The following is a 25,318-nucleotide window of genomic DNA, read 5'->3' on the forward strand; positions in this document are numbered from 1 at the left end:
ACAGTGTCGAAGGCCTTCCGAAAGTCCAGAAGGACTATGTCCACTGCTACACCTGCATCTAAGGATTTGGTGATCTGGTCATGAAAGGCCACCAGAATTATTACGATGTGTTATATCGGTAGGTGAACACAGCTTAGGTTTGCCCTCAGATTTTGCTGGTTATGCCATGCTGTGATTCTGTTTAGAATTATTCATTTATGCAGGTAGAGGGAACAAATTCTTATTCCACAAAGTAAAATGTCATAATTGTGTAGGATGCTTTCTAGAGGAGAATGTTGTAAATCAGGGGTTGGCAACCCCTGGAATGCATGCCAAAGCATGGCATATGAGACCATTTTGATCAGCACACTACAGGTGGCCCAGGTTCTGGACATTTGCTACTGGCCACAGAGTTGGGGCTGCTTGCAGCGGATGGCAGGGAGGCTGCAAGCCCTGCTACAAGCAGCCTGGGCTCTGTGGCAGGCAGGAGCTGCCAAGAGCCTGGGCTGGCTGTGGCAGGCAGCTGGGAGGCTGGAAACAGCTGCATCATACTCTGTAGCCCTGGCTGGGGTCCATGACAGTGGTGGCTGCACACATACCTCAGGGCGCAAGGCTGGGAAGGGGTCTGGGGCAGTGCAACCCTGGCCTTTGCCCTGCTGTGTGCCCCAAGGCGTGTGTGCCGCTGCCATAGAACCAGTGCCAGGGCTCTGGAGCCCAGCTGGAGCCTGGTGCAGCTGTTTGCAGTGTCCTGGCTGCCTGCCACAGCTGGCCTGGGCTCTGAGAAGCTGCATCAGGCAGCCGGGAGGCTGCAAACAGCTGAATCGGGGTCTGGAGCCCCAGCACCGGCTCTGTGGCAGTAATGGCTACATGTGCGCCTTAGAGCACATGGCAGGGAAAGGGCTGGGGCAACACAATCTGGGTTTCTGCCCTGCCGTCTGCCCAGTGGCATGCATGCACTCATTGCCAGCAATGAGGATGAGGCCCCTGGTGGCTCCCCCGTCATGCCAAGTTGAGGCGTGGGCCAAGGTTGGGGTGTTTTTGACACTGGCCAAAAATGTTGCTGACCTGTGTTGTAGATTAAATCAACCTCAGCCTTCTTCTTGACTTGTCTCAGATGAGGATGGGGCTGATCTAAAAGCCGGGGAACAACTGTGATGTTGTCAGAAGTAAAAAGAAAAACAAATCTTGTGAAATTGCTGAGCTGTGGGACACAAGAAGATCTCTACTGTGTTTTACTAACTGTTCAACATATAGTCTATCAGCTGCATTTTTAAGCAGTTTTATGCCTAGGGGAGTTCACGTATTAAATCCATTTTGCTTCCAGCTGGATTTACTGTACTGGGCATTCACTTCATGGGAGCTGACAGTACTGAGCAGTTCCCAGGTTTGACTTCTTGTCTAAAGCCTCAAGTCAAGCTACTGGTCAAATGCTGTGGATTATAATTGTGTAATATAAAAATTGAACAGAAGTCTGGATATTTAGGAAACTACACAAATTAAACTTGCAACTTAAGGGAATTTGATTCTTTCAAATACTGCTTGCATGTATTTCCAGTAGACATAGTTGCTTCTGCTTATTCGACAGCTCCATCATGTACGGCTGCGTAGCCCTGATGAAAGTCACTGGACAGCTTGGAGGGGATTTTTACTTTACTGATTGTCTCTTATTTGGTGCCATCGTATCAGCCACCGACCCAGGTATCTTGGAGTGTTACTATTTTTCTCATGTGTTACTGACATACTGTTATAATTCTCTGAACTACCCTTCCCTCCAGCTTTCAAAGGATAGTGCAGAGCATCCTACAGTGCTGGGGGAGTTCAGAGGTCAGGGTGCCATAGCAGTGCAGTACAGTAGGGGAGTCTGTGGCCAGGGAGCTGAGGTTGAGGCAGGCTAGCTGGGTGCATGGTTCGGGGGAGTGTGTTTTGTGGCCCTGGGGATCAGTAGCTGGAGCTCACATGGCCCACACTAGCGCAACCTATGGGAGGTGTGGCTCCCAGCTGCTTAGAAATTGGACAGTGCTGAATTAGTATCTGAGAAGCAAAGGCTTCCTCCAAAGCTGAGCATTTGCACTGGAGTCATTAGGAATCTTTTGTTGCCTTTAATGAGCATTTGGGGAGATGACAGTGAATGGTGGATCCAGCGCCCTTGGCAAACAGTGCGCTGTGTGAAGTTGGGGTGTTTTCAGCATGCATCTGACAACACATCTTTCCTCAAACTGACATGTGGGTGTGTGTGAAACTGGCTTTACTGCTGTAAGGACAGTGGTGATTGCAAATCAGAAGCACTATGCAGAAGTGCATGGTGGGGGCAAGTGAACAGGAGAGCAAACAGGGCAGTTATAAGGCAGCTCACCAGGGGAGGAGGGGGAAGGTAAAAGGAAAATGAGCAGGATCTGGTTGCCAGCCCCTGGAAGGTGAGTGCAGTAACCAGACGTCCTACCAGCTCCATGACACTCAGTCCTGACTGGCTCCAGATCCACTGAGTATTCAGTGTTCACCTAAGATCTCCAGCATCATAAACACTCCTCAGTGAATTGGGGAAGTCCTCTTTAGCATTTATTTAATGTATGTCCATACTTGTATATACAGCTATGAATAAGCAGCCCAGTATTGCTAATGCCCTGTTACCCTAATACAAGTATTACCTGACACAAACAAAGAACGCAGTAAAAAATAGATACCACTAGTGGCTCTTTACAGAAAACAAAGGGAAGAGCCACCATGGCTTGTCTCTGACCGTACTAGCTACATCGCTCCCTTGTGTGCTGTTCGCTACAGAAGCGGGCTTGCCCAGATGTGCCAGCCTGATAGGCCATCTAGGTTGTGTGGTCCTTTGGCCTTGATCATCTTATCCATCCATTATGTCCCTCATTAAAGAAATAAAATTAAAAATAAGTGGTTGTCTCATTTTGTAATAATGCTTCAAAACAACATTTTGCAATAGAGCAGCTACATTTTTCGGATTGTTGTTCTATATATTGTAGTAGTTTTAATTTAGTTTTGATTTAATGTTAAATCCACAGTCATCTGGACAGCCGCTCATCAATAAAATATTTTGAGAGTGAACTTCAACTTTCCCAGCTTCTCCCCATGCATTTTATGGTGTCTGTTTGTTTAAACCGTTCGTCTAGGGAAGGACTTTCTTCCATGTTGTGTACAGTGCCAAGCAAGCTGCTAGTGCTTAACAACTTTTGACCCCCATTTAGGAAAGCCTCCAAATATGCTTATGTCTCTGACTTACATGAGACTAACACATGTCCAAAAAGTTAAGGATCTGCACGAGAGAGTTCTTGAATTAGGAACGCCTTTTCAAGCTACATAAAGCATCATGTAATCTTTTGTTGATCTGTGGGTTTTCTGTGCATATGTGTAAAACAGGTTAAACCTCCTTAAATGTGCTCACTTGAGTTTCTTGCCTTGTATCTGATGAGTATTTTAAAAGGACTTTTAGGGTAGCCACATTACACTGGTCCAAGCATCTGTGGGCAATGCCTTGGTGTGATGTTGCCTGACACAAGAGTGAGGATTCCTATGTACGTTATATCAGACATTCTTACTGATCCCACGGGAGTGATGCTAAAAGTTGCTGCATGTTCATTATCTCCTTGGAGTTTTAGCACTGTAGAAACAGTACGTACAATTCAGGTCTCTGGGACACTGCAGTAAATCCAGAGTATCTGAAAGTGGGATTTGGTCCAGTGATATCTTTCTCAGCCAGCCCTACAATTCTAACACAGCAGTACTGGCACTTGCCTTGATTCACGTCCATATCAATAGGCACTTGGGGACAAAGTCAGGCCTTCTCCATGACAGCATCAGAAGTGAAAATCAATCTGCGGAGGGACAGTTGTTTGTTCTACTTGAGAGAAGCAAATCTTCAGTCTCTTTGTCCTACCCCCCCACTTTTTAAAATCTGCTTAGCAGCAAGGGAAAGACTATCAAAGATTGCCTGTAGAGCTGTGGTTTTCAACCTTTTCTCCTTGTGGACCCCCAAAACATTTTGAATGGAGATACAGATGCCTTTGAATTGTAAGTGTGGGTATTCACACCCTTTTGATTGATCATAGGCATCTTTCTCGGAGCCCTTAGACACAGTGTTCTGCAGGCCATAGGTTGAAAACCACTGCTGTAGAGTGTAACATCACTGCTCATCTGCGTTACTGAGCTACTGCCACCATAGCCCTGCTGACATGGGTATGGCATCAGAGCCACACCCAGTTGAGATGTTGTCTGTGGTGGAAGAAGTGTTCTTTTTTGTCCGTGTAACTACACTACCTTTCTGAACAACCACCAGCAGAAGCCCTCTTTGTTAGCAGGGCTGGATTCAGGTGGAAAGTTTTGCTAGCGTAGCTATGTTGGGTAGGGTGTGATCTTTACAGATCCTTGGCTGGCTTAGGTGTGCCAGCAGAACTTTGTAATGCAGACTAGACATAATTGCCAATATGTTAAGGGAAGCAGAAGTCTAAAAGGGGTGGTTTTATTTTAATCGGGGGAAAAAAAAGTAATGTCACCCTCTTAAATGTTTCTCTATTTTTCTATTTGTCAGTGACTGTTCTTGCCATATTCCATGAACTTCAGGTTGATGTAGAGCTGTATGCCCTTCTCTTTGGCGAAAGTGTCCTCAATGATGCCGTTGCCATAGTGCTGTCTTCGTAAGTGTGTTCTGTTCTTTTTTTTTAATTGTTTTGTATGTTACATGTTAGACATTAATAACCATCTGGTCTTGCATCCGAGAAAATGGGAATAGCAATATTTGCAATAATCATAGTTCAGTATTGATCGTCACAATAAAGTCATCTGCCTTAATCACCCTCTAATTAGCCACACAATGAAAGACTGCTGTTGGGAATTGAAAGCAGTACTGAGGCCATAATTACAGCTGTTAGTGGATTTTTTTTTGCCTGTTAACACCCACCTGGAATGTGAAAAAGGAATATGTCTGCTCTTTTGCTGTAGGATCCTACTACTGCTGCTACACATGGATAAAATCACTGCCACTTGCTTCTTTACCCACACACTTGCCTTTCTTTTGGTGGAAATAGTTAATATTGCCACTTGATATCTTGCATGGAGGACCCAGTGCCAGAAATGTGGTGCCTCCTCAAAGCCAGGGAATGCTTTCAAGCTTGTGCATTTGTAGTGTATTGTTGTTGTATCTGTCACCATAGAAGCTTGTTTGGCAATATATATTTGTCCTGATGGAGACTTACTTGTATTTAAGATTAACGAGGAAAATGAGTATTTTCTGAACTACTGGAAACCCCAGATCAGTCATTGCACAGATTGCCAGTGAAACGCAGGGTCCTTTCTACATGCTGTGCAAGCTAGTAAACAGTACCTGGTGACCTACTATATCAGGGGCAACAGAGAGCTCCAGCAGCCCGAGGAGGGAACTCCTACCTGTAGCCCTCGCTAGGAGAACGTCGTCTTTAAGTGCTGTTGGAATCATCTCTGGGCTCAGCTGTGGTCTGAATGCCAGTCGTGACAAATCCAGGGTGCTGGCTGATGTCACGTGTTCTTGGAGCTTTGTGGCTACTTATTCTCCATCATTTTGCTCGCAGTAGGGCAGTAAGGGACGGGATTGTCACTGCAATGATCTTCAGGGCCCATTGTTGACTTTTTGAGGACATTTTCAAGGACTTTGATAGCCATCCTTCACTGAAGGAGGCACTAACACTTTCCGTTAGTGGTGAGCATAGATCTTAATTGGTTTTCCCCATTCAAGAGGGACAAGAGGCCACTTTTTCAAATGGTGGCTCTAATATTTCCTGTATTGTGTGTGATGAGGCCAAATTTGCTTGGCAGTGGCTGGGGCAAGCAATGCAGTCTAGTGAGGAGGCAGGACTTCTCTTTCCCAGCTAACATCATGTTAATTGATCTTAATGGAGGTATGCACCAACAGCTACTCACAGCATTCAGTGGTGGGTGCGCTTGCTGAGTTGATTGACTAGTTCACTGTGCAGACTAGCTCTGCTGACCATGACGCTGCCTTTTGGATTGTGATGTAGAAGGCTAATTTTGGTGCTCTTGTCGCAGTGGTGCGATACCATAAGGGTGGTTTGTTCTGCTAGGAGAGGGAGCGTGTTTTATACTAACTGTTAGGACTCTTGAGTCATCTGTGAACCAAGGCAGTGATCTTGCTTGATGCAGGGGGAAGCAGGTGGTAGCAGACAATAGGTAACAGTGCTGTTATGTTAGCTCGTCAGTGCCTTAGCTGTGCATTTGGGTGGCCTGTTCTCCAAGAGCTGGTCTCCATCAGAAATTGTATCACAAGTGAAGGCAGACTCCAGAACGTGCAGAGGCTAGAGGGAAGAGGTGGAGAACCCTTGCAGCCTCAGGCATTGAAGGTGTCAGAAGGAGCGAGTTTAGGAGTTGTTGGGAGTTAGGTTGCTTTGGTGGCTAGCTGAGAAGGGAAGACTCTAGTCACTGTCTGGGTGAAATGGAGTTTGACCAGAAAAGATTTTCACTGTCCAGGCCTAGCCTGAAGATAGGATCCTAAATATTGGTCAGGTGAGTGTGCAAGTCCAGCAGCTGCCTGGGAGAAATGTCTAGTTTATGTTGGTCTTAAGATCAAGTACTGGTGAGTAACAGATTTTTTGTCATGGCTGAGGTTGCTGAGGACAAGAAATCTGGGAGACTCCAGTAGTGTGCTGGGCAGCTGCTCAGGGATTTCCTTTTGGAAGTCAGCAGGGTTTCCATCTGTGCATTATCAGGAATTGAAGGGGACTGGGGTTGTGTGGGCACTAAGATTGATGGTGACAGCCCAGAGGTCACAAGCTGGAGGCCATAGCAGAGGCACTCATGGCACGGCCTTGTCAGATCCTAGTGAACCACAAATTCTGCTAAACACTTTGTCACGAGGATACAAAAAGGGAAGGAAGGAATCCAAGGCTCCTCTCGTCTTTGGGTTCACAGCTGGCATAGCTGCACTTGACTAGATAAGATAAGATAAGGTGGGGTTCAATACTGACAAGTGCAGGGTACTGCACCTGGGGAGGAAGAACCAGCACCATACCTACAGGCTGGGGAACTCCCTTCTCGTCAGCACAGAGGCAGAAAAGGATCTTGGAGTCATTATAGACTCCAAGATGAACATGGGCCGGCAGTGTGGGGACACGGTCAGGAAGTCTAACCGCACCTTGTCATGCATCCACAGATGCATCTCGAGCAGGTCCAGGGAGGTGATCCTCCCCCTCTATGCAGCACTGGTCAGGCCGCAGCTGGCATACTGCGTCCAGTTCTGGGCACCGCACTTCAGGAGGGATGTGGACAACATGGAGAGGGTCCAGAGGAGGCCACTCGCATGATCAGGGGGCAGCAGGGCAGGCCCTACGAGGACAGGCAACGGGACCTGAACCTGTTCACCCTCCACAAGAAGCTGTAACCATCTATAAACTGGCCAAGGAAGACCAGCAGGCTATGGGAGAGTCCATGTTCCCCCGAGCACTATTGGGAGTAACAAGGAATAACAGCCATAAGTTGACAGAGAGTAGATTCAGGCTAGCTAGCAGGAGGTGCTACTTCACTGTCAGGGCGGCTAGGATCTGGAACCAACTTCCCAGGGAAGTGGTGCTGGCTCCTACCCTGGGGGTCTTCAAAAGGAGGCTAGATAATCACCTTGCCAGGGTTGTTTGTCCCCATGGCAGGGGGTCAGACTCGATGATCTGCTCAGGTCCCTTCCGACCCTACTAACTATGAAACTATGACTTTTGGCTTCTGGCACCTTCAATGCCTGATGCTGGAGGGGATTACTCCGCCTTTTCCCTCTAGGCTCTGGTATGTTCTGGAGCCTGCCTTGACTTGTGACACGAGTTCTGGTGGAGACCAACTGTGGAACGGTGTGGTTGGAGGTGGATTTGAGCTCAGTGAGGCAGGCATGGCAGGTACTTCATCCCTAGTGATATAGTGGGGGAGCTGATGTTACTGATTGTCAATTTTCTCTTTGGCAGTAGACTTCAGGCTGCCATTTCCTTCTCTTCCTGCTGTTGACTGATGTCACTGACTGAGTATCTAGCTTTGGTTAGGGTGCTGTGGGAAGAGTGGGTTGTGGCATGAACTGGGAGAGGCATTTTTCCCTTCTGATTTGCCTTCAGCAAGGAGCACTTCACATGCATGCACACCGAATGCTATGGGGGAGTGGGAGGAGAGTGTGAGATGGGTAGGTGGTAGGAGGAGTGGGTGGCCCTCAAAGTGGAACTGGCCTTATAAGCTGTTTGGATTCTGTGAAAGGGAGAAAGGGAAGAAGAAAAACCAAAAACTTCACCCTCTGCTTCCTGACAAGGTTGTGAAGGTACTTTTACGGCTCTTGGCTGGGCTGATGGCCAGGCACCAAGTTTCGGTGAAGAGGAACTGAATCACAGAATTAAGTAGTACTGTGTTGGGTGCACGTAACGATAAGGTTTTAACATCTGTATGCAAGTGAAATAAAGTCACAAAGTCATTTTATTGAGGCCAATTTCATAAAGGTTGTGAAACTAAATAAAAGCAGTTGTGGGCTAAATAGTCTGGGGGAATTTAGATGAAAAATTGGAAACCCTTTACGAACATTTTACAAGGAATTTAAAAGACCACTAAGAGAGACAGCAATACTGGGTAGGAAAAAAGAAGCTGGCATAGGCAAGAAGTGCAAACAGTTTTAAAATTTACAAGCCAAGAGAGAGCAAATGGGGGAAAAGGGACCAAGAGAGTAATACATTTAAATTTGAAGCTACAGAGAAGAAAAGAGAAATCTGTGGCCAGCAGTATTGAGGACAATAATGACTTTGAGCGTATTAGGAGCCAAAGGGCTCCTAACAATGAGATTGAACCAATACTAGATGGAAACGGTGGTATTGTCAGTAGTGCAAGATAAGGTTTGTTTTTTTTTTCCTTTTGGGGGAAAAAAGCACATAATGTTTTCATCTTGTACAGTAGAGTCTGGTCCAGTAAAAACAAAAGGGTGTTAGAGTATAAAAGATGCACCTTCTTAAAGGAACAGACCCAGATAATTTGCAACCAGGTGTTTTAAAAGAGTTGTCTGAGAAGAACTTGAGCTGTTTCAATACAGCCTGGAACACAGGGGAATGCAGAGGGTGGAGGAAAGTTCATGTTGGCCATATCTAAACCACGAATTTACTGTGCCCAACCCTTAGACAAGTTAGGCTCTGTGCTCAGCTACCAGTCTGGAAGCAGTGTAGCTGTGCACCCACACAGACCCAAAGGTGATTAGCCCTGCTGAGAAACTATGCTAATTAATTCTATTCTGTTTCTAATCTGATGGGTTGTGCAGGGAGCCATGCAGCATGTTGGAAGGCACTAGTGCTGGGCACAGGAAGTTTGTCATCTGGACATGGCAGTTGTGTCAGTATTTTAAAAGCTGTTTATAATCCATCAGCCTGATGTCTTCCCTGTGCAAAATACTGAAACAGTTTGTTAATTGAGAATTGAAGGAGATGCAGTTGATGCCAGTCAGTATGGCCTTTTGATCTTACCAACTTGATATTTCTTGTTGATGAGATTACAAGTTGTAAATCAACTAGGAATCAACCACAGTCCAATGAATCCTTGTTCAAAAAGATGCACTGCACTAGATGGATATCTAAACATGGGGTTTTGCACATCATCAGGGAAAGCAAATTTCACAGATAGGAAGTCTCCTTGGAAACCGCAGACAGACAAAGTGAACATCTGGGTCCTATCTGTAAATTCACCCTGGCTGTTCCTAGTTGTCTTGATGATCTTCAGAGAAAAGGGGTCCCTAAAGAAGCCAGGTCATATAGGACACTTTGAATTCCTCTCCCCGCTCCCCTCCAAAAAAGCAATGGGAAACCAACCCAGCTCAGACCACAGACCTAGGGTAGGAACTAAGAACATTTTAGAAAATAGGTGGTCTGTGGCATTCTGGGGCAGCCCCACATAGAGAAGGGCATATTTCAGCAGAATATGGAAGTGGAGATTAGAATCCTTATGGAAATGCCTCCGCCTCTTTGCTAGCTGCACACATTAAATGGCATAAGTCATGTCAGGCCTTGGTAGTAGAGGCGGGTCTGAACGTACTGCTCACGATAAGAGTCCCATGTGGCGCTTCAAACCGGTGCTGCCCCTGCTGAGAATTCAAATGCAGTTGAAACAGTTTCAGAAGATCATGTGGAAGCCGTCCCCTTTTTCTCTTTTATTCCATGCCTATCCTTTCAGGAGTGTCATCTGTAGCAGCCACAGCAACAGCCATTAAATTGACTTGCAAATCCAGAAAGTTTCATTTCCTTTCCTTCCAAACTGAGGTGCGTTTGTTTTCCCTTCCAGTTCAATCGTAGCGTACCAGCCAGCAGGTGACAACAGCCACACATTTGACGTCATGGCAATGCTTAAGTCGATTGGGATCTTCCTTGGGATATTCAGTGGATCCTTTGCAATGGGAGCTGCTACTGGAGTAGTCACTGCTTTAATATCTTTCCATTGGTGTTCCCGCAAGCTTACTCGGTGTCATGTTGTGTTAAACTGTTTTGCTCAAATCCAAGCTTTTGTGGCTTCTGAAAGGAAGGCAATAAAACGGTTTGTTTAAGGGTGGGCCAGATAGTACTGCTACGGGGTATAACCTAACTTAGCTTGATATCCTTGTACTGTACTGTTCTTTTCTTTGTCACAGTGCTTTATCATTAGGGGTATAGACCACTTCAATTTTATTTGATGAGAATTTTGGATACTAACAATTATCCACAGAATGCAACCTGGCTTCCTTCAGCCTGCACTTTTATAAAGCTTTATTATTTGGAATTAAATTTAATGGGATTACTGTTGTGAGCAATGCAAGCAGAATTTGGCCCCTCTTCTGTGCCATAAATGCTAGTGAATCAGAGTATGCCATCATAGTGCTAGGTGTCCTTGTACTGTTGCACACAGTCTGGTGTTTTTAATGTAAGGTCCTTAACAATCTGCAACGTCACCAAGTTCACGAAACTCCGTGAGTTCCCGTTGCTGGAAACAGGGTTGTTTTTCTTGATGTCTTGGAGCACGTTTCTGCTGGCTGAAGCATGTGGTTTTACAGGTGGGATACAGCTTATATCCTACAAGGGGAGCATGGGGGGGTGCTGGGATTCATAAGGATGACTTTAGCCTGTGACATTTGAGAATCAGGAAGCCATAAAGCAGCGCTAATGTATTCATTGGAACCTATAATCTCACTTCGTATGATTTTTATACTCTAGCACAAAAATATATTTATTAAGTATTTTGTGATTGTTGAATAAAACCAACCAGCTGTCACCACATAGCTTTGTTTCCCATTTGTGTGTTAAGGTCCTAACATAATACTCTGCTCCTCAGGTGTGGTAGCAGTACTGTTCTGTGGGATCACACAAGCCCACTACACGTATAATAATTTGTCTACTGAGTCCCAGCATAGAACTAAACAGGTAAGAACTATTCGTACACATTTGCATGAATTTTCCCTTCTCCTTTGCCAGAACTACTTGTGTTTTCTAGAAGTGGCTTTCGCAGAGAATCACTTCTGTGAAACCACTGATATTTTATAGGCACAATAGCACATTTGTCTTATTGCAAGATAAATAACTGTCTATTTTTTTTCGTTTTAGTTGTTTGAGCTTCTGAATTTCTTGGCAGAAAACTTCATCTTCTCCTACATGGGACTCGCATTGTTCACCTTCCAGAATCACGTCTTTAACGCCACTTTTGTAGTAGGGGCTTTTGTATCCTTTAGTCTGATTTAAAAAGCACTAAGGAAAACAGACACGCAGTTATTCTATAGGCTAGATAAAATATGGGTTTTCTCAGTCCCTTTTTTTTAAGCTTTCAGAACATGAGGATTTTTCCTTTGTGTTTCTTTCTAGGTTGACCGTTTTTTAAAATATGAATCTCTGATTCTGGCAAGTTTTTGTGTCTTTTTGCTTTATCCCATTTCAAGGGGTGTTATGACCACCTCATTGTGGAAGTCTGCACTGAACTGTGACTGTGTGGCTGAAGACCTTGCTCCTGTCACATGTGAATGTGGTATTGTAGAAAACGGTAGTGTTTTTTTTTCGAGCTGGAACTTCCTGATATAAACAACTCAGTTTATAACCTGTTCTCATACTGTTCAGGATCCAAGTGTTCTTATATAGTCAAACCCCCCCAAAATTGTTTTGAAATAAGCATCATTATGCCTGAGACCAGGCTTACATGTTGGCCAGTACTGACTCAGCCTGGGTGGTTTCCATTTACACAGACACAAAGGACCAGTATTTCTACAAATGACAAGTGAGGGTTGCAAGGAGTTTTAATTTGAATTGGGGAGAAACCTTGACAGTCTTGCAAAATGCCTTTCACAGTTTACCTGGATTTAGACTCAAGTAAATTTTTTTTTTTTGATACGTGAGTAAAATGGCATTCACTTTTTTTTCCCCCTTCCCTTTGTCAGTGCTTGAGAATAGATTTTTATGGTTTAAATTTGGGCCAACTTAAGAAGGAAGCATTCCTTAACGTGTGTGCAATTGTAGCTAGCCATCTTCCTGGGAAGAGCTGCTAACATTTACCCTCTGTCCATGTTACTTAATTTGGGTAGAAGAAACAAGATTGGAACAAATATCCAGCACATGATGATGTTTGCTGGTACGTTTTCTTCATCCCTGTCTGTCATCCCTGAAGTGTGATGAGCAGACCTTGTGTGGAACACTCTGAAATAGTTGTCCTCCAACTTGAAACTTAATTATTGTGCACATGAATAAAAGGACCTTGTACTGGTTATTCAGATGTTCATTAGTAGCTTGTTAATTCTGGTAAAGTTCTTAGTTTAGTTTAGAGAGAGATCTCTGCAGCACACAATAAGAGTGGTGTAGCACTAAAGAAATGAGGAAGGAGGGTCCCAGCTCTGCATAGTCTTGCCATTGTCTTGAGCATAATACTTTACTACTCCTGTCTTCTGCATTTTTAAATGAGGATTGTAATGACAATCTCTCAGGAGAGTTTTGAGTTTTTAGGCCACCTTGAGATTGTCAGAACGAAGATGCTCCAGGAAGGCAAAGGTTTGTTGGAAAGTTAGCTGGGCAGCAGTGGCCTAGTGTCTGAGAAGATTGTAGAATGCCAGGAGCAGGCATTGTGATTTCTAGGTTAACTAGGCTGTACGTGGGGAATGTAGCTGCCTCAAGTAGGACACTGGGAGCCAACATAGCTGCAAATTGCATGAGACTGGGGGAGTTAGACCACATTTGCTTTTCTACTCAGGGCTGCGAGGAGCCATGGCCTTTGCCTTGGCTATTCGAGACACCGCTACCTACGCTAGACAGATGATGTTCAGCACAACGCTTCTCATAGTGTTCTTCACTGTCTGGGTTTTTGGTGGTGGCACCACAGCCATGTTATCATGCCTGAATATTAGGTGAGTGTGACCTTTGTGTCCCTATTCCTAGAATTCAATTATCTCCTTAGATTGGATCGAATGGGGTGTCATTTCATCTGCACTGTCAGCCTCTATGCTTTGTCCCATTCCAGGAGCAGCTCTATGAAGTCTAAGGGCTGTGCCTTAAAACAGAAACTGTTTTTAATTGCCTTATTCTGTTACGTCAATCTGATGTCTCTTTCCATGGAGACAGTTTCTTTCAGCTGATTAGCTAAAGTCTGCTGGCTGAGGCTGAGCCCTGAGTGCTCTGTAAGCTTCAGGCCTGCAGAGGCAGTGGGTGCCATGGCCTGTAAACGTTTTTATTTTGGGAACAGGAGAAACCTGTCTGAATTCTTCCTTACCAGTGTCCCCCCATCACTCCTACAAATGGGAAGACTGATACTTTTAAAAAGCGTACAAAACTGATCTTTACCTGTGTGGTAGTGCTGAAAGAAATACCAGCTTGTGATGTAGATGCCTTTTTTCTTAATGCCATGCCTGTACGTAGGCCATCTCTGTCATATGGCTTCTGTTTGGAAGCTTTGAATGCAGGGGTTTGATTCCTCACAGCAGACCATTTAAATTTAAATTTATTACTCTCTTGTTTCCTTTTCCCCCATTTGCTCTCTCTTGGCTTGTAAATTTTAAAACTGTTTGCACTACTTGTCTATGCCAGCTTCTTTTTTCCTACCCAGTATTGCTGTCTGTCTTAGTGGTGTCTTTTATTTTCCTTGTAAAATGTTCATAAAGGGTTTCCAATTATTCATCTAAATTCCCCCAGACAATTTAGCCCACAACTGCTTTTATTTAGTTTCACAACCTTTATGAAACTGGCCTCAGTAAAATGACTGTGTTGGCATGCTGAGGAGCTGGCCTTTGGAGAGCTACCGTTCATTTTATTGCAAGCTTCTGAACATGTTGGATCAAGAAGAGATCAGAACTGAATAATGTCAGGGATCCTGTGTCTCTACAACCAGGCAAAACCCAGAGCAACTCTTGCCCATTCTCTTGCATGTGGAGGACCTGGAGACAGCCATGGTCAACTAGTGGAGTGAATCCTCTTCACCACTGGGTGCTTCTTTAGACATGGGTTCTGATAACTGGCACACATTTAGTAGCAAAGTGGTAATGTTGGCTCTGGTGCAGGGCATTTCTGATTGCATGCACAGACAGAGGCTGCTGCAGGAGCTGGGGGCTGTGCAGGAGGGGCCAAACTCCCAGCGAGCCTGGCCTGGCCCAGCCCCTGCATGATCAGAGCAGGAACCAAACTCCTGCCAAGTAAATAAATGTGTATTTACTTTTTCTATTTTGACATGTGATTTTTATGAAGTTTTTAACAGTATACTGTGATTATTAAATTGTCTGGCCCCCAAACCCCTAACTTCACACAATTCTGAACATTTAAATTGATAAAAATTGATAAACACAAAAGAAAAGCTTTAAAATAAACAGCAGTTTTTGGCCATTAAAATGATTAAAAAATAAAAATCAAATTCTGCCAAGTCTATGCATTTGTAACCCCTGAATGCATTCACCTTCCATTGTGCTGCACTGCTAGTACATCATGGCATGAGGGCAGGCTGAATTTTTAATGCTTTTACAAATGAAGCAAGTATGCAGATCAGACCAGTTCCCCTCCAAACTCTGGTCCCAGTTCAGAAGAACATTTGAGCACATGGTGTATTTAAAAATTGTAGTGGGATTTAAACATGTGCTTTAAGTACTGTGCTGAGTAGGGGTGTCAAGACACCTCTGCTTTGATCTGTCATGATTGTTGCTGTTTCAGAGCTGGGGGTGTTATCTGACCAGAATGACACGCAAATGGACAGGGTTTGGGAGCATCTCATCTTGCATGTGACTGGAGCTAGATCGCAGCCAGTCCAAGTGGCAGAAGAAGGTGGTGAAAGAACTTGGCCTGCTCCAAAAGGGTGTCCCTGGAAGAGAGCTCTTCTGAAAGCCTTTTATCTTGTGTGTACATATAGGGTGGTTTGTGTGCACGCTAACCATTGACTTGTTTTCTCCTTAGAGTTGGTGTGGATGCGGATCAAGAAAACGTAGTAAGTATATGTTCCTTGGTAACTAGCTTTAAATTAGCCTGGCCTGAAAGATTGATTAAACCTTGTCCTCTGCTTTACCACAACAGTTAATGTTTCCTTTTTAACGAAGCATCTGCAGTGCGCTTTTTTTCCCTCTTGATTGTCACACGCTAGTCTATTCTGTCTTCTGCACTGCTGGCTTCCTGTGTTGATTTATCTTGCAAAACAGGAAATAACAGCTTTAAAGCATAGACTCGAGCAGTGCACAATCAGGGAGCCGGTGTGCCTGGATACAGTAGTGTGCAACTTTTCTTGTGCGTGTGACACCTGCACATTTCGGCTCTCATCTTGTAGCTGCTCTGTGTGAGGAACTCCTGCCATTCCAAAGGGAGCTTTGCCCTTGGAGACTCCAAGCCCTGTTTGCCGAGGCCAGGGTTCAGTAACTTACTGACCGTGGGCCAGATCTGGCCCATGGGATGGTTGGATCCAGCTCATGGTCATGGAGTTTCAGGAGCATTTGGTAGTTGGGCGGTATTGGCTTTGGGCACTCTTCCCTAGGACAAACTGCATCAACGGCTGGGTAGTGCCTGCCCATCCTCCCACCTCTGACCTGGGGTGGGTCATTCTGGCCCATAAAAAATTGCCTACCCTAGTGTCGGTTGTTATAGGTTATTCATTCTTGAAGATCAACTAGTCCTCACTAGAGAGAGCAGGGTGGGCTATACTCCAAAATAGCCGAGCCTGCATGGATTAAGACAAAGAGTTTGGTCTCTGTTATATGTGTGATTCTACAAAGAGAGAAATGGCACCAGCCAAGGTGGATGGGAATGAGAAGGCAGGCTGCAACTCCCCTGTTGCCCCCAGTGAAGTGTTTTGTGTTTGTTAAATTGTCCCTGGAGCAAGGGTTTGTGCAGGGAAGACAGTAGAAGGCAGTAGGTGGTGAGAAGCAGAAGAGTAGTCTGTAACCCACAGACACTCTGGCAGTTCATATGGTGCTGGCTGCTGAATCACATTAAATGAAAGGCTGCTAGTACTGCATTGCTGTGTAATCAGTTGCTGTAATCCAAGGATGTTATGTAATTACAAAAGGGAGGGGACTGGTGGGGGTCCGTGATCGTGAATTAAATGGCTATGAAGAAGAAAAACAGACCCTCTTCCTTCATTTGCATATGTAATTTGGAATGCCTTGATCTAATTCATGTTGATAGGGGCAGGACAGCACAGCGCTTTAACTTGTGACTCTATTACAGGGGGTCCCGGAGAACGAGAGGAGGAGTACGAAAGCAGAAAGTGCCTGGCTGTTTAGGATGTGGTACAACTTCGACCATAAGTATCCTTAATAAAGAGGGAACCATACAGAGCCAACACCAGTCCAGAAATGTAACCCAGTTAATTCTGAGCATAGCCTCCCTGTGGAGAGAAGAGCTAGGTTCCCTGTTGTATAATATTGCTGTTTATGCTTTACTTATAATGTCTGCACCTGGGAAAACTTCTCCAACTGTACCCACCCACAGTTAATTGCAGGAGGAGCTCTGCTCTAAGCCAAGCACAGAAAAAGGTTGAAAATACAGAGTTACTCAAAACTCCCATGTGTGATGATGTGACAGGAGTGTAGGAAGGCCACATGCTATTTTCTTACAGCCCTTCCCATGCCTGTTAAAACACTCTTAATTTCCTTTGTGCCTGTCTTGTTTTGTTTATACGTCACATTGATTAAGCATATAAGTAATTAACTGGGCTCTGATGAAGGGTGCAGCATAATGGAAGAGAGATGCTCCTATTGCCTCTTGTAGAAGAGATTCTTAGTAGCTTGACTTAAAGACTTGGTGAAGTTAGGGTTTACCTTGACCTGCTAACTTGCATACCTTGCCTTCACTAAGATTTTGCCTTGTTGCATATTGGCCAAATGTTTATTAGTGAAGGCAGAGCTGTGGGTACCTGAAAAAACATTTGGGTTGAAAATGAAGTTTTAGTAGTGATGTGATGTCTCAGCTGTGAGAGCTGCTGCTGGGGACACTTACCAGCAGTGAAAAGGGATGCAGGTTGAATGAGTAGGTGAGTGGTGTGATACATTCTTGTAGGGTAGAGACTTGAATTGTAAAGTGGAGAGAAAAGCTTAAGGGATGAATGGACGGTCTGTTGTCAGGAGAATAGATGAATTTAGCTTTAATCTAGCAAAAGGGAGGCTAAGAGAGGATTTGAGCACAGTTTCTGAGCTCAGAAAACATCAGGGAGGAAGAAGAAGAGCTATTGAAGCTAAAGAACAATGTTAGCACAAGAACAGGTGGGTATGAACTGGCCAGGAACAAATTTAGGCCAGAAATTAGATGATTCCTGACCATTAGAGCTCTGAGGGTCTAGAATAGCTTTCCAGTGGGTGTAGCATGAGCAGAAAGTAACTGTTTATAAGATGGAGTTTGGCCAGTGGTATGGTGCCTGCAGGAGCCAGGGACTGGACTCAGTGGTGAAGGAGGTCTTGGGTTGTTCTTGTCTCTGTCGTTGGGTGCTGTGTTTTCAGCAGAAGACTGCACTCCCATCCTCAGCCTCCCACCTCCTCTGTCTTTAATTGAGAGAAATGTTTGCGTCATAATCACTTTTTTGACTCAACTCATTGTGCACTTGGATTGATATACATAGCAGTGCTGGCATTTCTTCCTTAACGTACCCCGTAGCTATTTAAAGCCTCTGTTGACACATAGTGGTCCTCCTCTCACAACTACGCTTCCTAGTTGTTGTGGACCTATTGCCAGATGCTTGACAAGTCCTCAGGCCTATGAAGTAAGTCTATAAGGTTTGTTTAACAAACATGCTCTTTCTGCCATAATGTTTGATTCTGAAGTATTTATTCTTTTCAGTTTCAGGAGCATATAACCTGAGCCGCTTTAGACCCCTAGTTCATGTTTCCTTGCATTTGCTACATGACGTTGTAGAATGCAAAGTGTTCCATCGTTAGACTGTCCCCACTCAGTGTTGCCAACACACAAATTGTTACTGGGATTCTTGCACCATGAAGCAGCAGATGCTGGGAGGTTTATGAAAACCAGAAGCTTAGTCTGGCAGATGATGAAGTGCATTTTGCTTTCACAGTTGACAGTGCTTGGGCATGAAGTTATGACTGGGAGTTAGTTGTATCATTCATACCATGTAGTGATGGTGGCATTTGCTCTGGTGGATGGATCAAGTTAGAAAGACTAGATTTGTTAGTCAGAATTAGATTGGTTATAGTCTTGTCTTCAGCAGTGCCTAGTACCCATAATGCACCCGTTTCCACGAGTCCTGTCTCTAGTGCTGCCAGTTCTTTGTTAACATGAACTGTTGCAGCCCGTAGCCACTTACAGTAGTCTTTATTCATAGCAAGAGCTCCTAAGAAGGGAGACAGCTTAGAAAGAATACCTTGTTGAGCTCCTTCATTTACTAATATCTTCGATCCAAGTGTCTTGGAATCACATTGTTGGTGAGGGCACCTTTTAGTTGCAATCAGTGTGACAGAGTCCTGTTACTGGTGGTAGCTGGGAGTAACTGATGAGGAAATAAACTCTTTGTCTTTGCTGTTCAGAATCAAGAGCAGCTGAAGGACGATGATTCTGATCTTATTTTGAACGACGGAGACATCAGTTTGACATACGGGGATTCTACCGTGAACACTGATTCTGTAACATCTAGTGGCGCTTCACGGAGGTTTGTTGGAAACAGCTCTGAAGAAGCACTGGATCGGGAACTTGCTTTTGGGGATCATGAACTTGTAATACGGGGAACACGCCTGGTTCTTCCCATGGATGATTCTGAACCTCCATCAAATGTGCTCGATAGCGCAAGACATGGCCCAGCGTAAGATTTATTTTGTTCGGTTTAATTGACAGTAATATTTGCATATATGATTATGAAGAAATATGTACTACCTAAAAGCTAATGCATGTCTCAAAATGTCTAAGCTGTATAAATATTATTTATATGGTGTCAGAAGAATATAAATATTCTCTACAAAACAGCTTGTCAAGAGCAAGCTGCAGTTTCTTAAGTTAAAACCCATCGGGACTGCACTGTGTAGAGTGGAACTGTTTTAGGATAAGAAGCTCTGTGCCCAGTGAACTTCTTTTAAGGTGGCGTGGAATAGGTTTTGAGGAGGACTTTAGGTCTGGGTTAAGCAAAGTGGCTTGAGTCCTATTAGCATTCAGATTTCTGCTGAACACTACCCAAAATGCCAAATGAAATGTTTTCTTTCTGTTGCTCTGCCTGCCCAGAGTAGAAAGGAAAAGTCAGCTAAAGATGGGAATTCCTTATTTTTCACCCAGTAATGGTTACAGTCTCTATGATATTGAAATAATCACATTATGTTATTGGCAAAATGTCTCCTCAAAAACTGGCCTAATAGTCTACTAGCCAGCCGCACGCTGCACCGGAAGGGGAAAGGAAGCATTTTATTCTGAAGTGACTCACCCAGTCTGTCCACGCCACTGTTGAGAGAGGTAATGATTGGCATTGGCAAAAGCCACATGCAGTTCATCTCAGATTGAAAAGCCGTGCATCGCAGCAACCCGCTCACAGGTTGGAGTTCAGTTTCACTCTTCCAGAGAAGTTTTGTGTTTGCAGTAGCGTTTGGGAGGCATTCGCATATGCACTGCATCAGACTCATTGCATAGGCTTGTAGTTGGTGAGTTTGCATTTCAGTTGTAACTTAAGCAGCTTTTTCTAGAAATAGTAAACCAATTCTAAACGTATTTGAATTTTAAATTCTGGGCATTGACCATGTCTTGTGCGATTGAAGCTCTTTACTTCTTAGTCACTGAGATTGCTGAATAGGTGTACAAGGCCCACGGTTCCACGCTATACCCTGGAGGCAGATCTATCCCCATAAGCATAAAGGTTTGTAGATTGAAACCCTACCTGCAGATTTCTTAAAAGGTACTTAGAAAATTAAGTGGTACTGAAAGGGAGTTGTCCGTCCTCCTGTATAGTTAAAATCATTGCACTTTGTTTGATAACTTCTTAGCATGCAGTGTGTCAATAATCTCCCTGATCACTCATGTCTCTTTCTGTTTCATAACAAATGTTTGTGAGCTGACATGTTTTTTACATTTTTTTCAAGGAAGAGCACAGAAAAATTTGCTATTTCACATTAGTGTATTAGAAATTCTACAGCAATGGAAATGGCTGAAGGTGCAGTGAACATTTAAGAAGCCGCAAACTTTGTCTTATTTTCCTTAAGAAAAGGTTGTGGCAAAGAATTTATTGCGCATAATTTAATTTACCTTTTACATTATCCAGCTTCCCTTCCACAGTCACAAATGCACTCCAGGCCTGTTGCAAAGTTAGTTTGCAGTCTGTCAGAATGGGAACACACCTAAGAGGATACAAGACCTGCTCCTTGGAGGCACCGAGTGTTCGTGACTCCCATTGACTTGTATTTGAGAGGACTCTGCCCCTCTCAGGGTCAGGACTTGAGATGCCATAGCAGTTTTTTCCCCACTTTTGGCTGTTTCCCCACAACTACTGTAACACTAACCAAGAGCGGAAGGCGACGCGGGGAAATATTTAAACTTTGGCTGAGTGTATGTTTCTAGTTCAGGAAATAGATTTAAACTTTTTTCGTTTTCTCAGGTCTAAGTAACATTGCCTTAAATGTACCGAAGTGGAACTAATTTTTGTTTTCTGGTTTAAATATCCCCAAGGAAACGCTTTTTTCTTTGTTCTTTTCCAAACAAAATGTATCATTTTTTCTCCATAGGACTCCTCTGTACCAATGTACATGCTGTTTATAGTTAGGGAAAACAGAATCTTCATTGCACCCAGGAAATGGCAGTTTTAGCTGTTAACGTAGCCATTTGTTTAGTGCTAGCCTGTTTGTTTCCTGCTGTGCAGGAATTCCATGACGTGTGCATTTTATATGACGTCTCTACCTTAACTTCATGTTTAAAAAAGAAAAAGGAAAAAAAAAAAGTTGATAATGTTGTTGTTTTGGTTTACGGCGTTACTTCTACATCTTTTTGTTTTATTTTGCCTTTTTAAAGAGGTATGATAAATTAGTACCTCTTGTTTTTTCCTGTCTAATCTCGCTATGAATTCAATTTACAAAACCCATGAAGATATCACAGGCTGTGAAGAACAGCGCTGCTGTTCTGATCTGCTTTTGATGAAGGTGCACCCACCGGCTGATATTTCTCTGTTCCTAAATAATCAGAGGAATTTGTTTGCCTCCTGCTCTCTTCCCCTGGAGAACCCACTGTCAGAGCAGTCTAGTTCTCCAGCTTTGTCTGTTGACCTTCTTCACGGAGAATCCTTGTGCCTCCAAATCCCATCCACAACCCCACTGCTCGAGTTCCTCTTTGAGACTCAGTGCAGGGCGCTAAAGGGCTCTGAGGGCTAGAGCTGAGCTATTCACTTGCTGGAAATCAATGGCAAAACTCTCCTTGGCCTTGTCTAGGGCTTTGCCTACACTTCAGAGCCTCTGCTGCTGCAGCTGCACTGGTATAGCTCTGTCAGCAGAGCCCCTAGTGTTGGCGTATGTCTTTAAAGCCTAATGTCAGTGAGAAACTAAGACTGAGAACCATGCCTTCATTCACAGATTGTCAGGGGCTGGAAGGGACCTTCCAGATCGTCGAGTCCAGCCATCATCAGTTCATCTCTCACTCGATAGCATTGGGCACTGCCCCTATGCCACAATTAACTTTTCTAATTGACTGGTATGCAAGTGCTCCTTTATTTCTCTCTCCAACCTTAATGCTTTATCTACTGTTGGTATTTGCCAACATGTTACCTTATTCCTTAACAGTTTTGATCAGCATCATGAGGTCTCAAAATACATAAAGAGATATTAACAGTTTGGAGGCTCCAGGCATTACACTGTGTGAGAAACATTATATGAGGGGATTTTTTTTTTAAATGAAAGCTGGACCAGTGGGTGAATAAACCTAATCCTGAAATCTAGAAGGGATTCAACAGGAACAACCCAAATTGGTAGGAAACTGTTGGTTTTCTTTCTTTGGTTGCCGTCAAGAATGCATGGAGCTGGATCTTGAGACGTTGAGCATCTTCAGGTGAAACTCTGAGTGCTCAGCCCTTCTCAAAGTCTGGCCCTGAGACCCTTTGCCAAGTACGTAAGACAGCCTCACGCATAATTCTGCAGTCAAATAAAGAGGTGGAGAAGTCACCTCTTTGGAGTCCTCTTGTCTGTAAATTGAATTTGTATGGGGTTTTTGCACATGAAAAAGCACTGTAGGTCAAGTTATGGTTTATACTAGTATTGTTGAATTGTCCGGTAATGGCATTAACCTCAATAGTTGTGGTGTTTGTGCAGCTGATTCGTGATAGCTGGTGATCATTTTTGCACCTTTTGTTTACACTGACTAAATCTTTTACTGTTACATTGTACTGTGAAAGAAGGATTATGGGCCTATAAATGTTTTTTTTTTTCCTTGAATAAGTCTGTACTGTTTCTTTAATTCACAAGGAAATAAATCTGTAAGAAATTTAAGGTACAGCATATTTGCTTTCTTAAAAAATTTTGTTGCAGCGCTGTGATAAAAAAAAAAAAAAAAAAAAAAAAAAAAAAAAAAAAAAAAAAAAGCAGGCACTGCTGAGTCAAGTCAATGACTGTACAGAGTGTGGCTTCCCACACTCCACACTGTTTGCTTGAAACAGTAGATTGAACTGTTAAAAGGCATTAACACCCTGAACTCGACCAGAGCAGCACCCTTGTCATTTTGGATTTTGGAAGTTCAGCAGGTTTGGAGATGGTGGGTACTTGGTTCTTAGTAATAGTATAGTAGCATTATTTAGGAGCCTCAGTCACAGCCCTGAACCCTGTTGTCACAGGAGCTGTACAAAGCCAGAGCAAAAGGACCATCTCTTCCCTGGAGACTCAGCAATCTTCATATAAAAGAGGTGGTGATGAAGGAATACAATGGGCAGATGCAGGGAGCATGAGGACATAATGCGATGGTACTGGTGATGTGGTAAGCAGCTGTTACAGCTCTCAGTACTTACGGACTGGAAAGCAAAGGCACCAGGGATGATGCAAAGCAGTGGCAGGCTTAGGTTTAAATCTAGGAGTTCAGACTCTTGAACTTTCATTTTAACTGTAAGGCCATGGTTTTTCCCTTCATGCCAGTCTCTTAGAAAAAGCACTTCATTGGTTCCCTCTAAGTATGTTGTATAAAGTATTTTCTGTTGCAGATGTTTATGATTGACCCCTCTGACCTGGTGTTACACACTCTCTCTTCACGTAGAGACACTAAAGCAGTCGTTCTTTTGTGTAGAAGAAGCAATGGAGCTGTTCTCTTTTGTCTGAGTACACTTGTCTGTAAAAGTCTGTCTAACCCATCCAGATAGCAGATCATGAGTGTGTTTTGGTTGTTTGTGCCTAAAACCATCTAGCCTAGTCAGCCCACATTTCCTTTTGCAAGTGGGAGATTTGTACGGTGGTCAGACAGCCAGGAGGCAATGGCAGTGTCACGTTCGTCCTGTCTGACCTGTTTGCACCTTGTGATCTGCACGCAGCAAGGAGGCCTCTGTTTTACATTTTCTGGACCTTGCTGATTTTTGTCTGAGGTGCTGCATTCACCCACATGCAAAACTGACTACAGACAAGCTAGTGCAGTCTCAAACCACAGACAAGAACTGCTTGCCAAGAGTCAGCTTTGCTCCAGATGTCTGCGCCACTGAAATCCACATGAAAAATTGACCCAAAAATCCTCAAGGCAGTGTTGTTTTATTAAAGAAACGTATTCAGTTGAACAGTGACTGTCACACACAGCTGCTGTACCTGATTTGCACAAATCATAAGAAATGCAAACACAAATTGTATAATTTACTCCACATAAAATTGTTCAAGTTATTTAGAAGCTGAAACGTGGTTGAAAGAGAGCTGTTATTCAAAGAGCAAGACATGGGGGAGGGAGGAGGGTACTTGACAGCTAACACAGCATCCTGGTGTTGCACACAGCATTTACCAGTATCAATGAGGGGTTGGTTGGTTGCTTAAGATGCTGTGTAATGGGCACAGGCAAGCTGTGCGGGCTATAATGATTATAGAGTGGAATAATAACAAAAACATTTCCATGTGGATCCAATAAATTTTGTCACGGCCCTTTGATAAAAAGTAACATCGTTACTGATGGGGTAATGATGGGTTAACGTAATTAATTTGTGCCTCTGTAATGAAAACCAGGATTGTTATGAGTTTCTCAGGAGAAGCAAGTGCCGTTTTCTTCAGATCCCCTCCTCTTGCTGGAGAGATCGGTGTATTATTTCTTTTCTTGTCCTTGCTCTAAGAAGAATTCCTATGGTGGTGGGTAAGAGGAGGTAAGTTGCTGCACCGTGAATGCTTGAATGGTCTGTGCAGTAACACCCCGACATGCACCCGAAACAGCTGGACTGTACTGAACTTGTATTCACAACAGCTATTTGTGTATAAAAGCCAGCGCAAACACGGAATCAGCTTCACAGTAGACCGAGCACTTTAGTAGTAGTTTCTTCTCGCAGTTCCTCAAAAGAGCCCAACACCATCTGTCCCTTCCCCAGATGTTCCAACTCCACAAAAGTTCATGTTAACAATGTAATATAAACTTGGTTTAAAAAAAACTTGTCCAAGCCTCATAGGGCTAACGTTGGATTTTACCAGCTGCATCTTTATGCAGAACACATGTTCATACAGTGCTGTTCCCCTACTCTGTGGGCTCTGGAGAAAGTCATGAAATAAAAAAAAAAAAAAAAGTCTTCTGTTCTGAATCAGATTTATTGGATATTTTGAGGTCTTGCTTGCCCTCAGTTCCTCCAGCCTATCTGTCCTGCTTGGATGATGCAGTAACACAAAGTAACCCTGCAAATGTGCAAGGACTTACCAACATGGAGAAGTTTCTGGGAGATAAGGTAAGGTGTGACCTTAATGCACAGTAGCCGTTCTGTCCCTGTGGGTGCCTCTGTCTCAGGCAGAGGTTGTTTATGTACACTTTAGCCT

The 25,318-nt window shown here is 43.9% G+C and overlaps 1 protein-coding gene across 1 annotated transcript in view; it reads left to right on the forward strand.

Moving 5' to 3' along the window:
- SLC9A6 (solute carrier family 9 member A6) overlaps window positions 1-25,080 on the forward strand; it is a 28,537-nt gene extending 3,457 nt beyond the window's left edge. The window contains exons 4-16 of the mRNA XM_019521308.1: window positions 1,565-1,677; window positions 4,526-4,631; window positions 10,261-10,402; window positions 10,897-11,002; window positions 11,281-11,369; window positions 11,550-11,663; window positions 12,450-12,561; window positions 13,174-13,327; window positions 15,354-15,384; window positions 16,614-16,693; window positions 18,036-18,141; window positions 18,920-19,191; window positions 23,176-25,080. Of these exons, the coding sequence (XP_019376853.1) occupies window positions 1,565-1,677; window positions 4,526-4,631; window positions 10,261-10,402; window positions 10,897-11,002; window positions 11,281-11,369; window positions 11,550-11,663; window positions 12,450-12,561; window positions 13,174-13,327; window positions 15,354-15,384; window positions 16,614-16,693; window positions 18,036-18,141; window positions 18,920-19,191; window positions 23,176-23,239 (1,489 nt within the window). The 3' untranslated portion in view covers window positions 23,240-25,080. The remainder of the gene's footprint in view (window positions 1-1,564; window positions 1,678-4,525; window positions 4,632-10,260; window positions 10,403-10,896; window positions 11,003-11,280; window positions 11,370-11,549; window positions 11,664-12,449; window positions 12,562-13,173; window positions 13,328-15,353; window positions 15,385-16,613; window positions 16,694-18,035; window positions 18,142-18,919; window positions 19,192-23,175) is intronic.
- Window positions 25,081-25,318: the final 238 nt, after the last annotated feature.

This window comes from Gavialis gangeticus, unplaced genomic scaffold (assembly GCF_001723915.1).
Source record: "Gavialis gangeticus isolate Ggan-Ray unplaced genomic scaffold, GavGan_comp1, whole genome shotgun sequence".
In the NCBI taxonomy this organism is placed as follows: domain Eukaryota; kingdom Metazoa; phylum Chordata; order Crocodylia; family Gavialidae; genus Gavialis; species Gavialis gangeticus.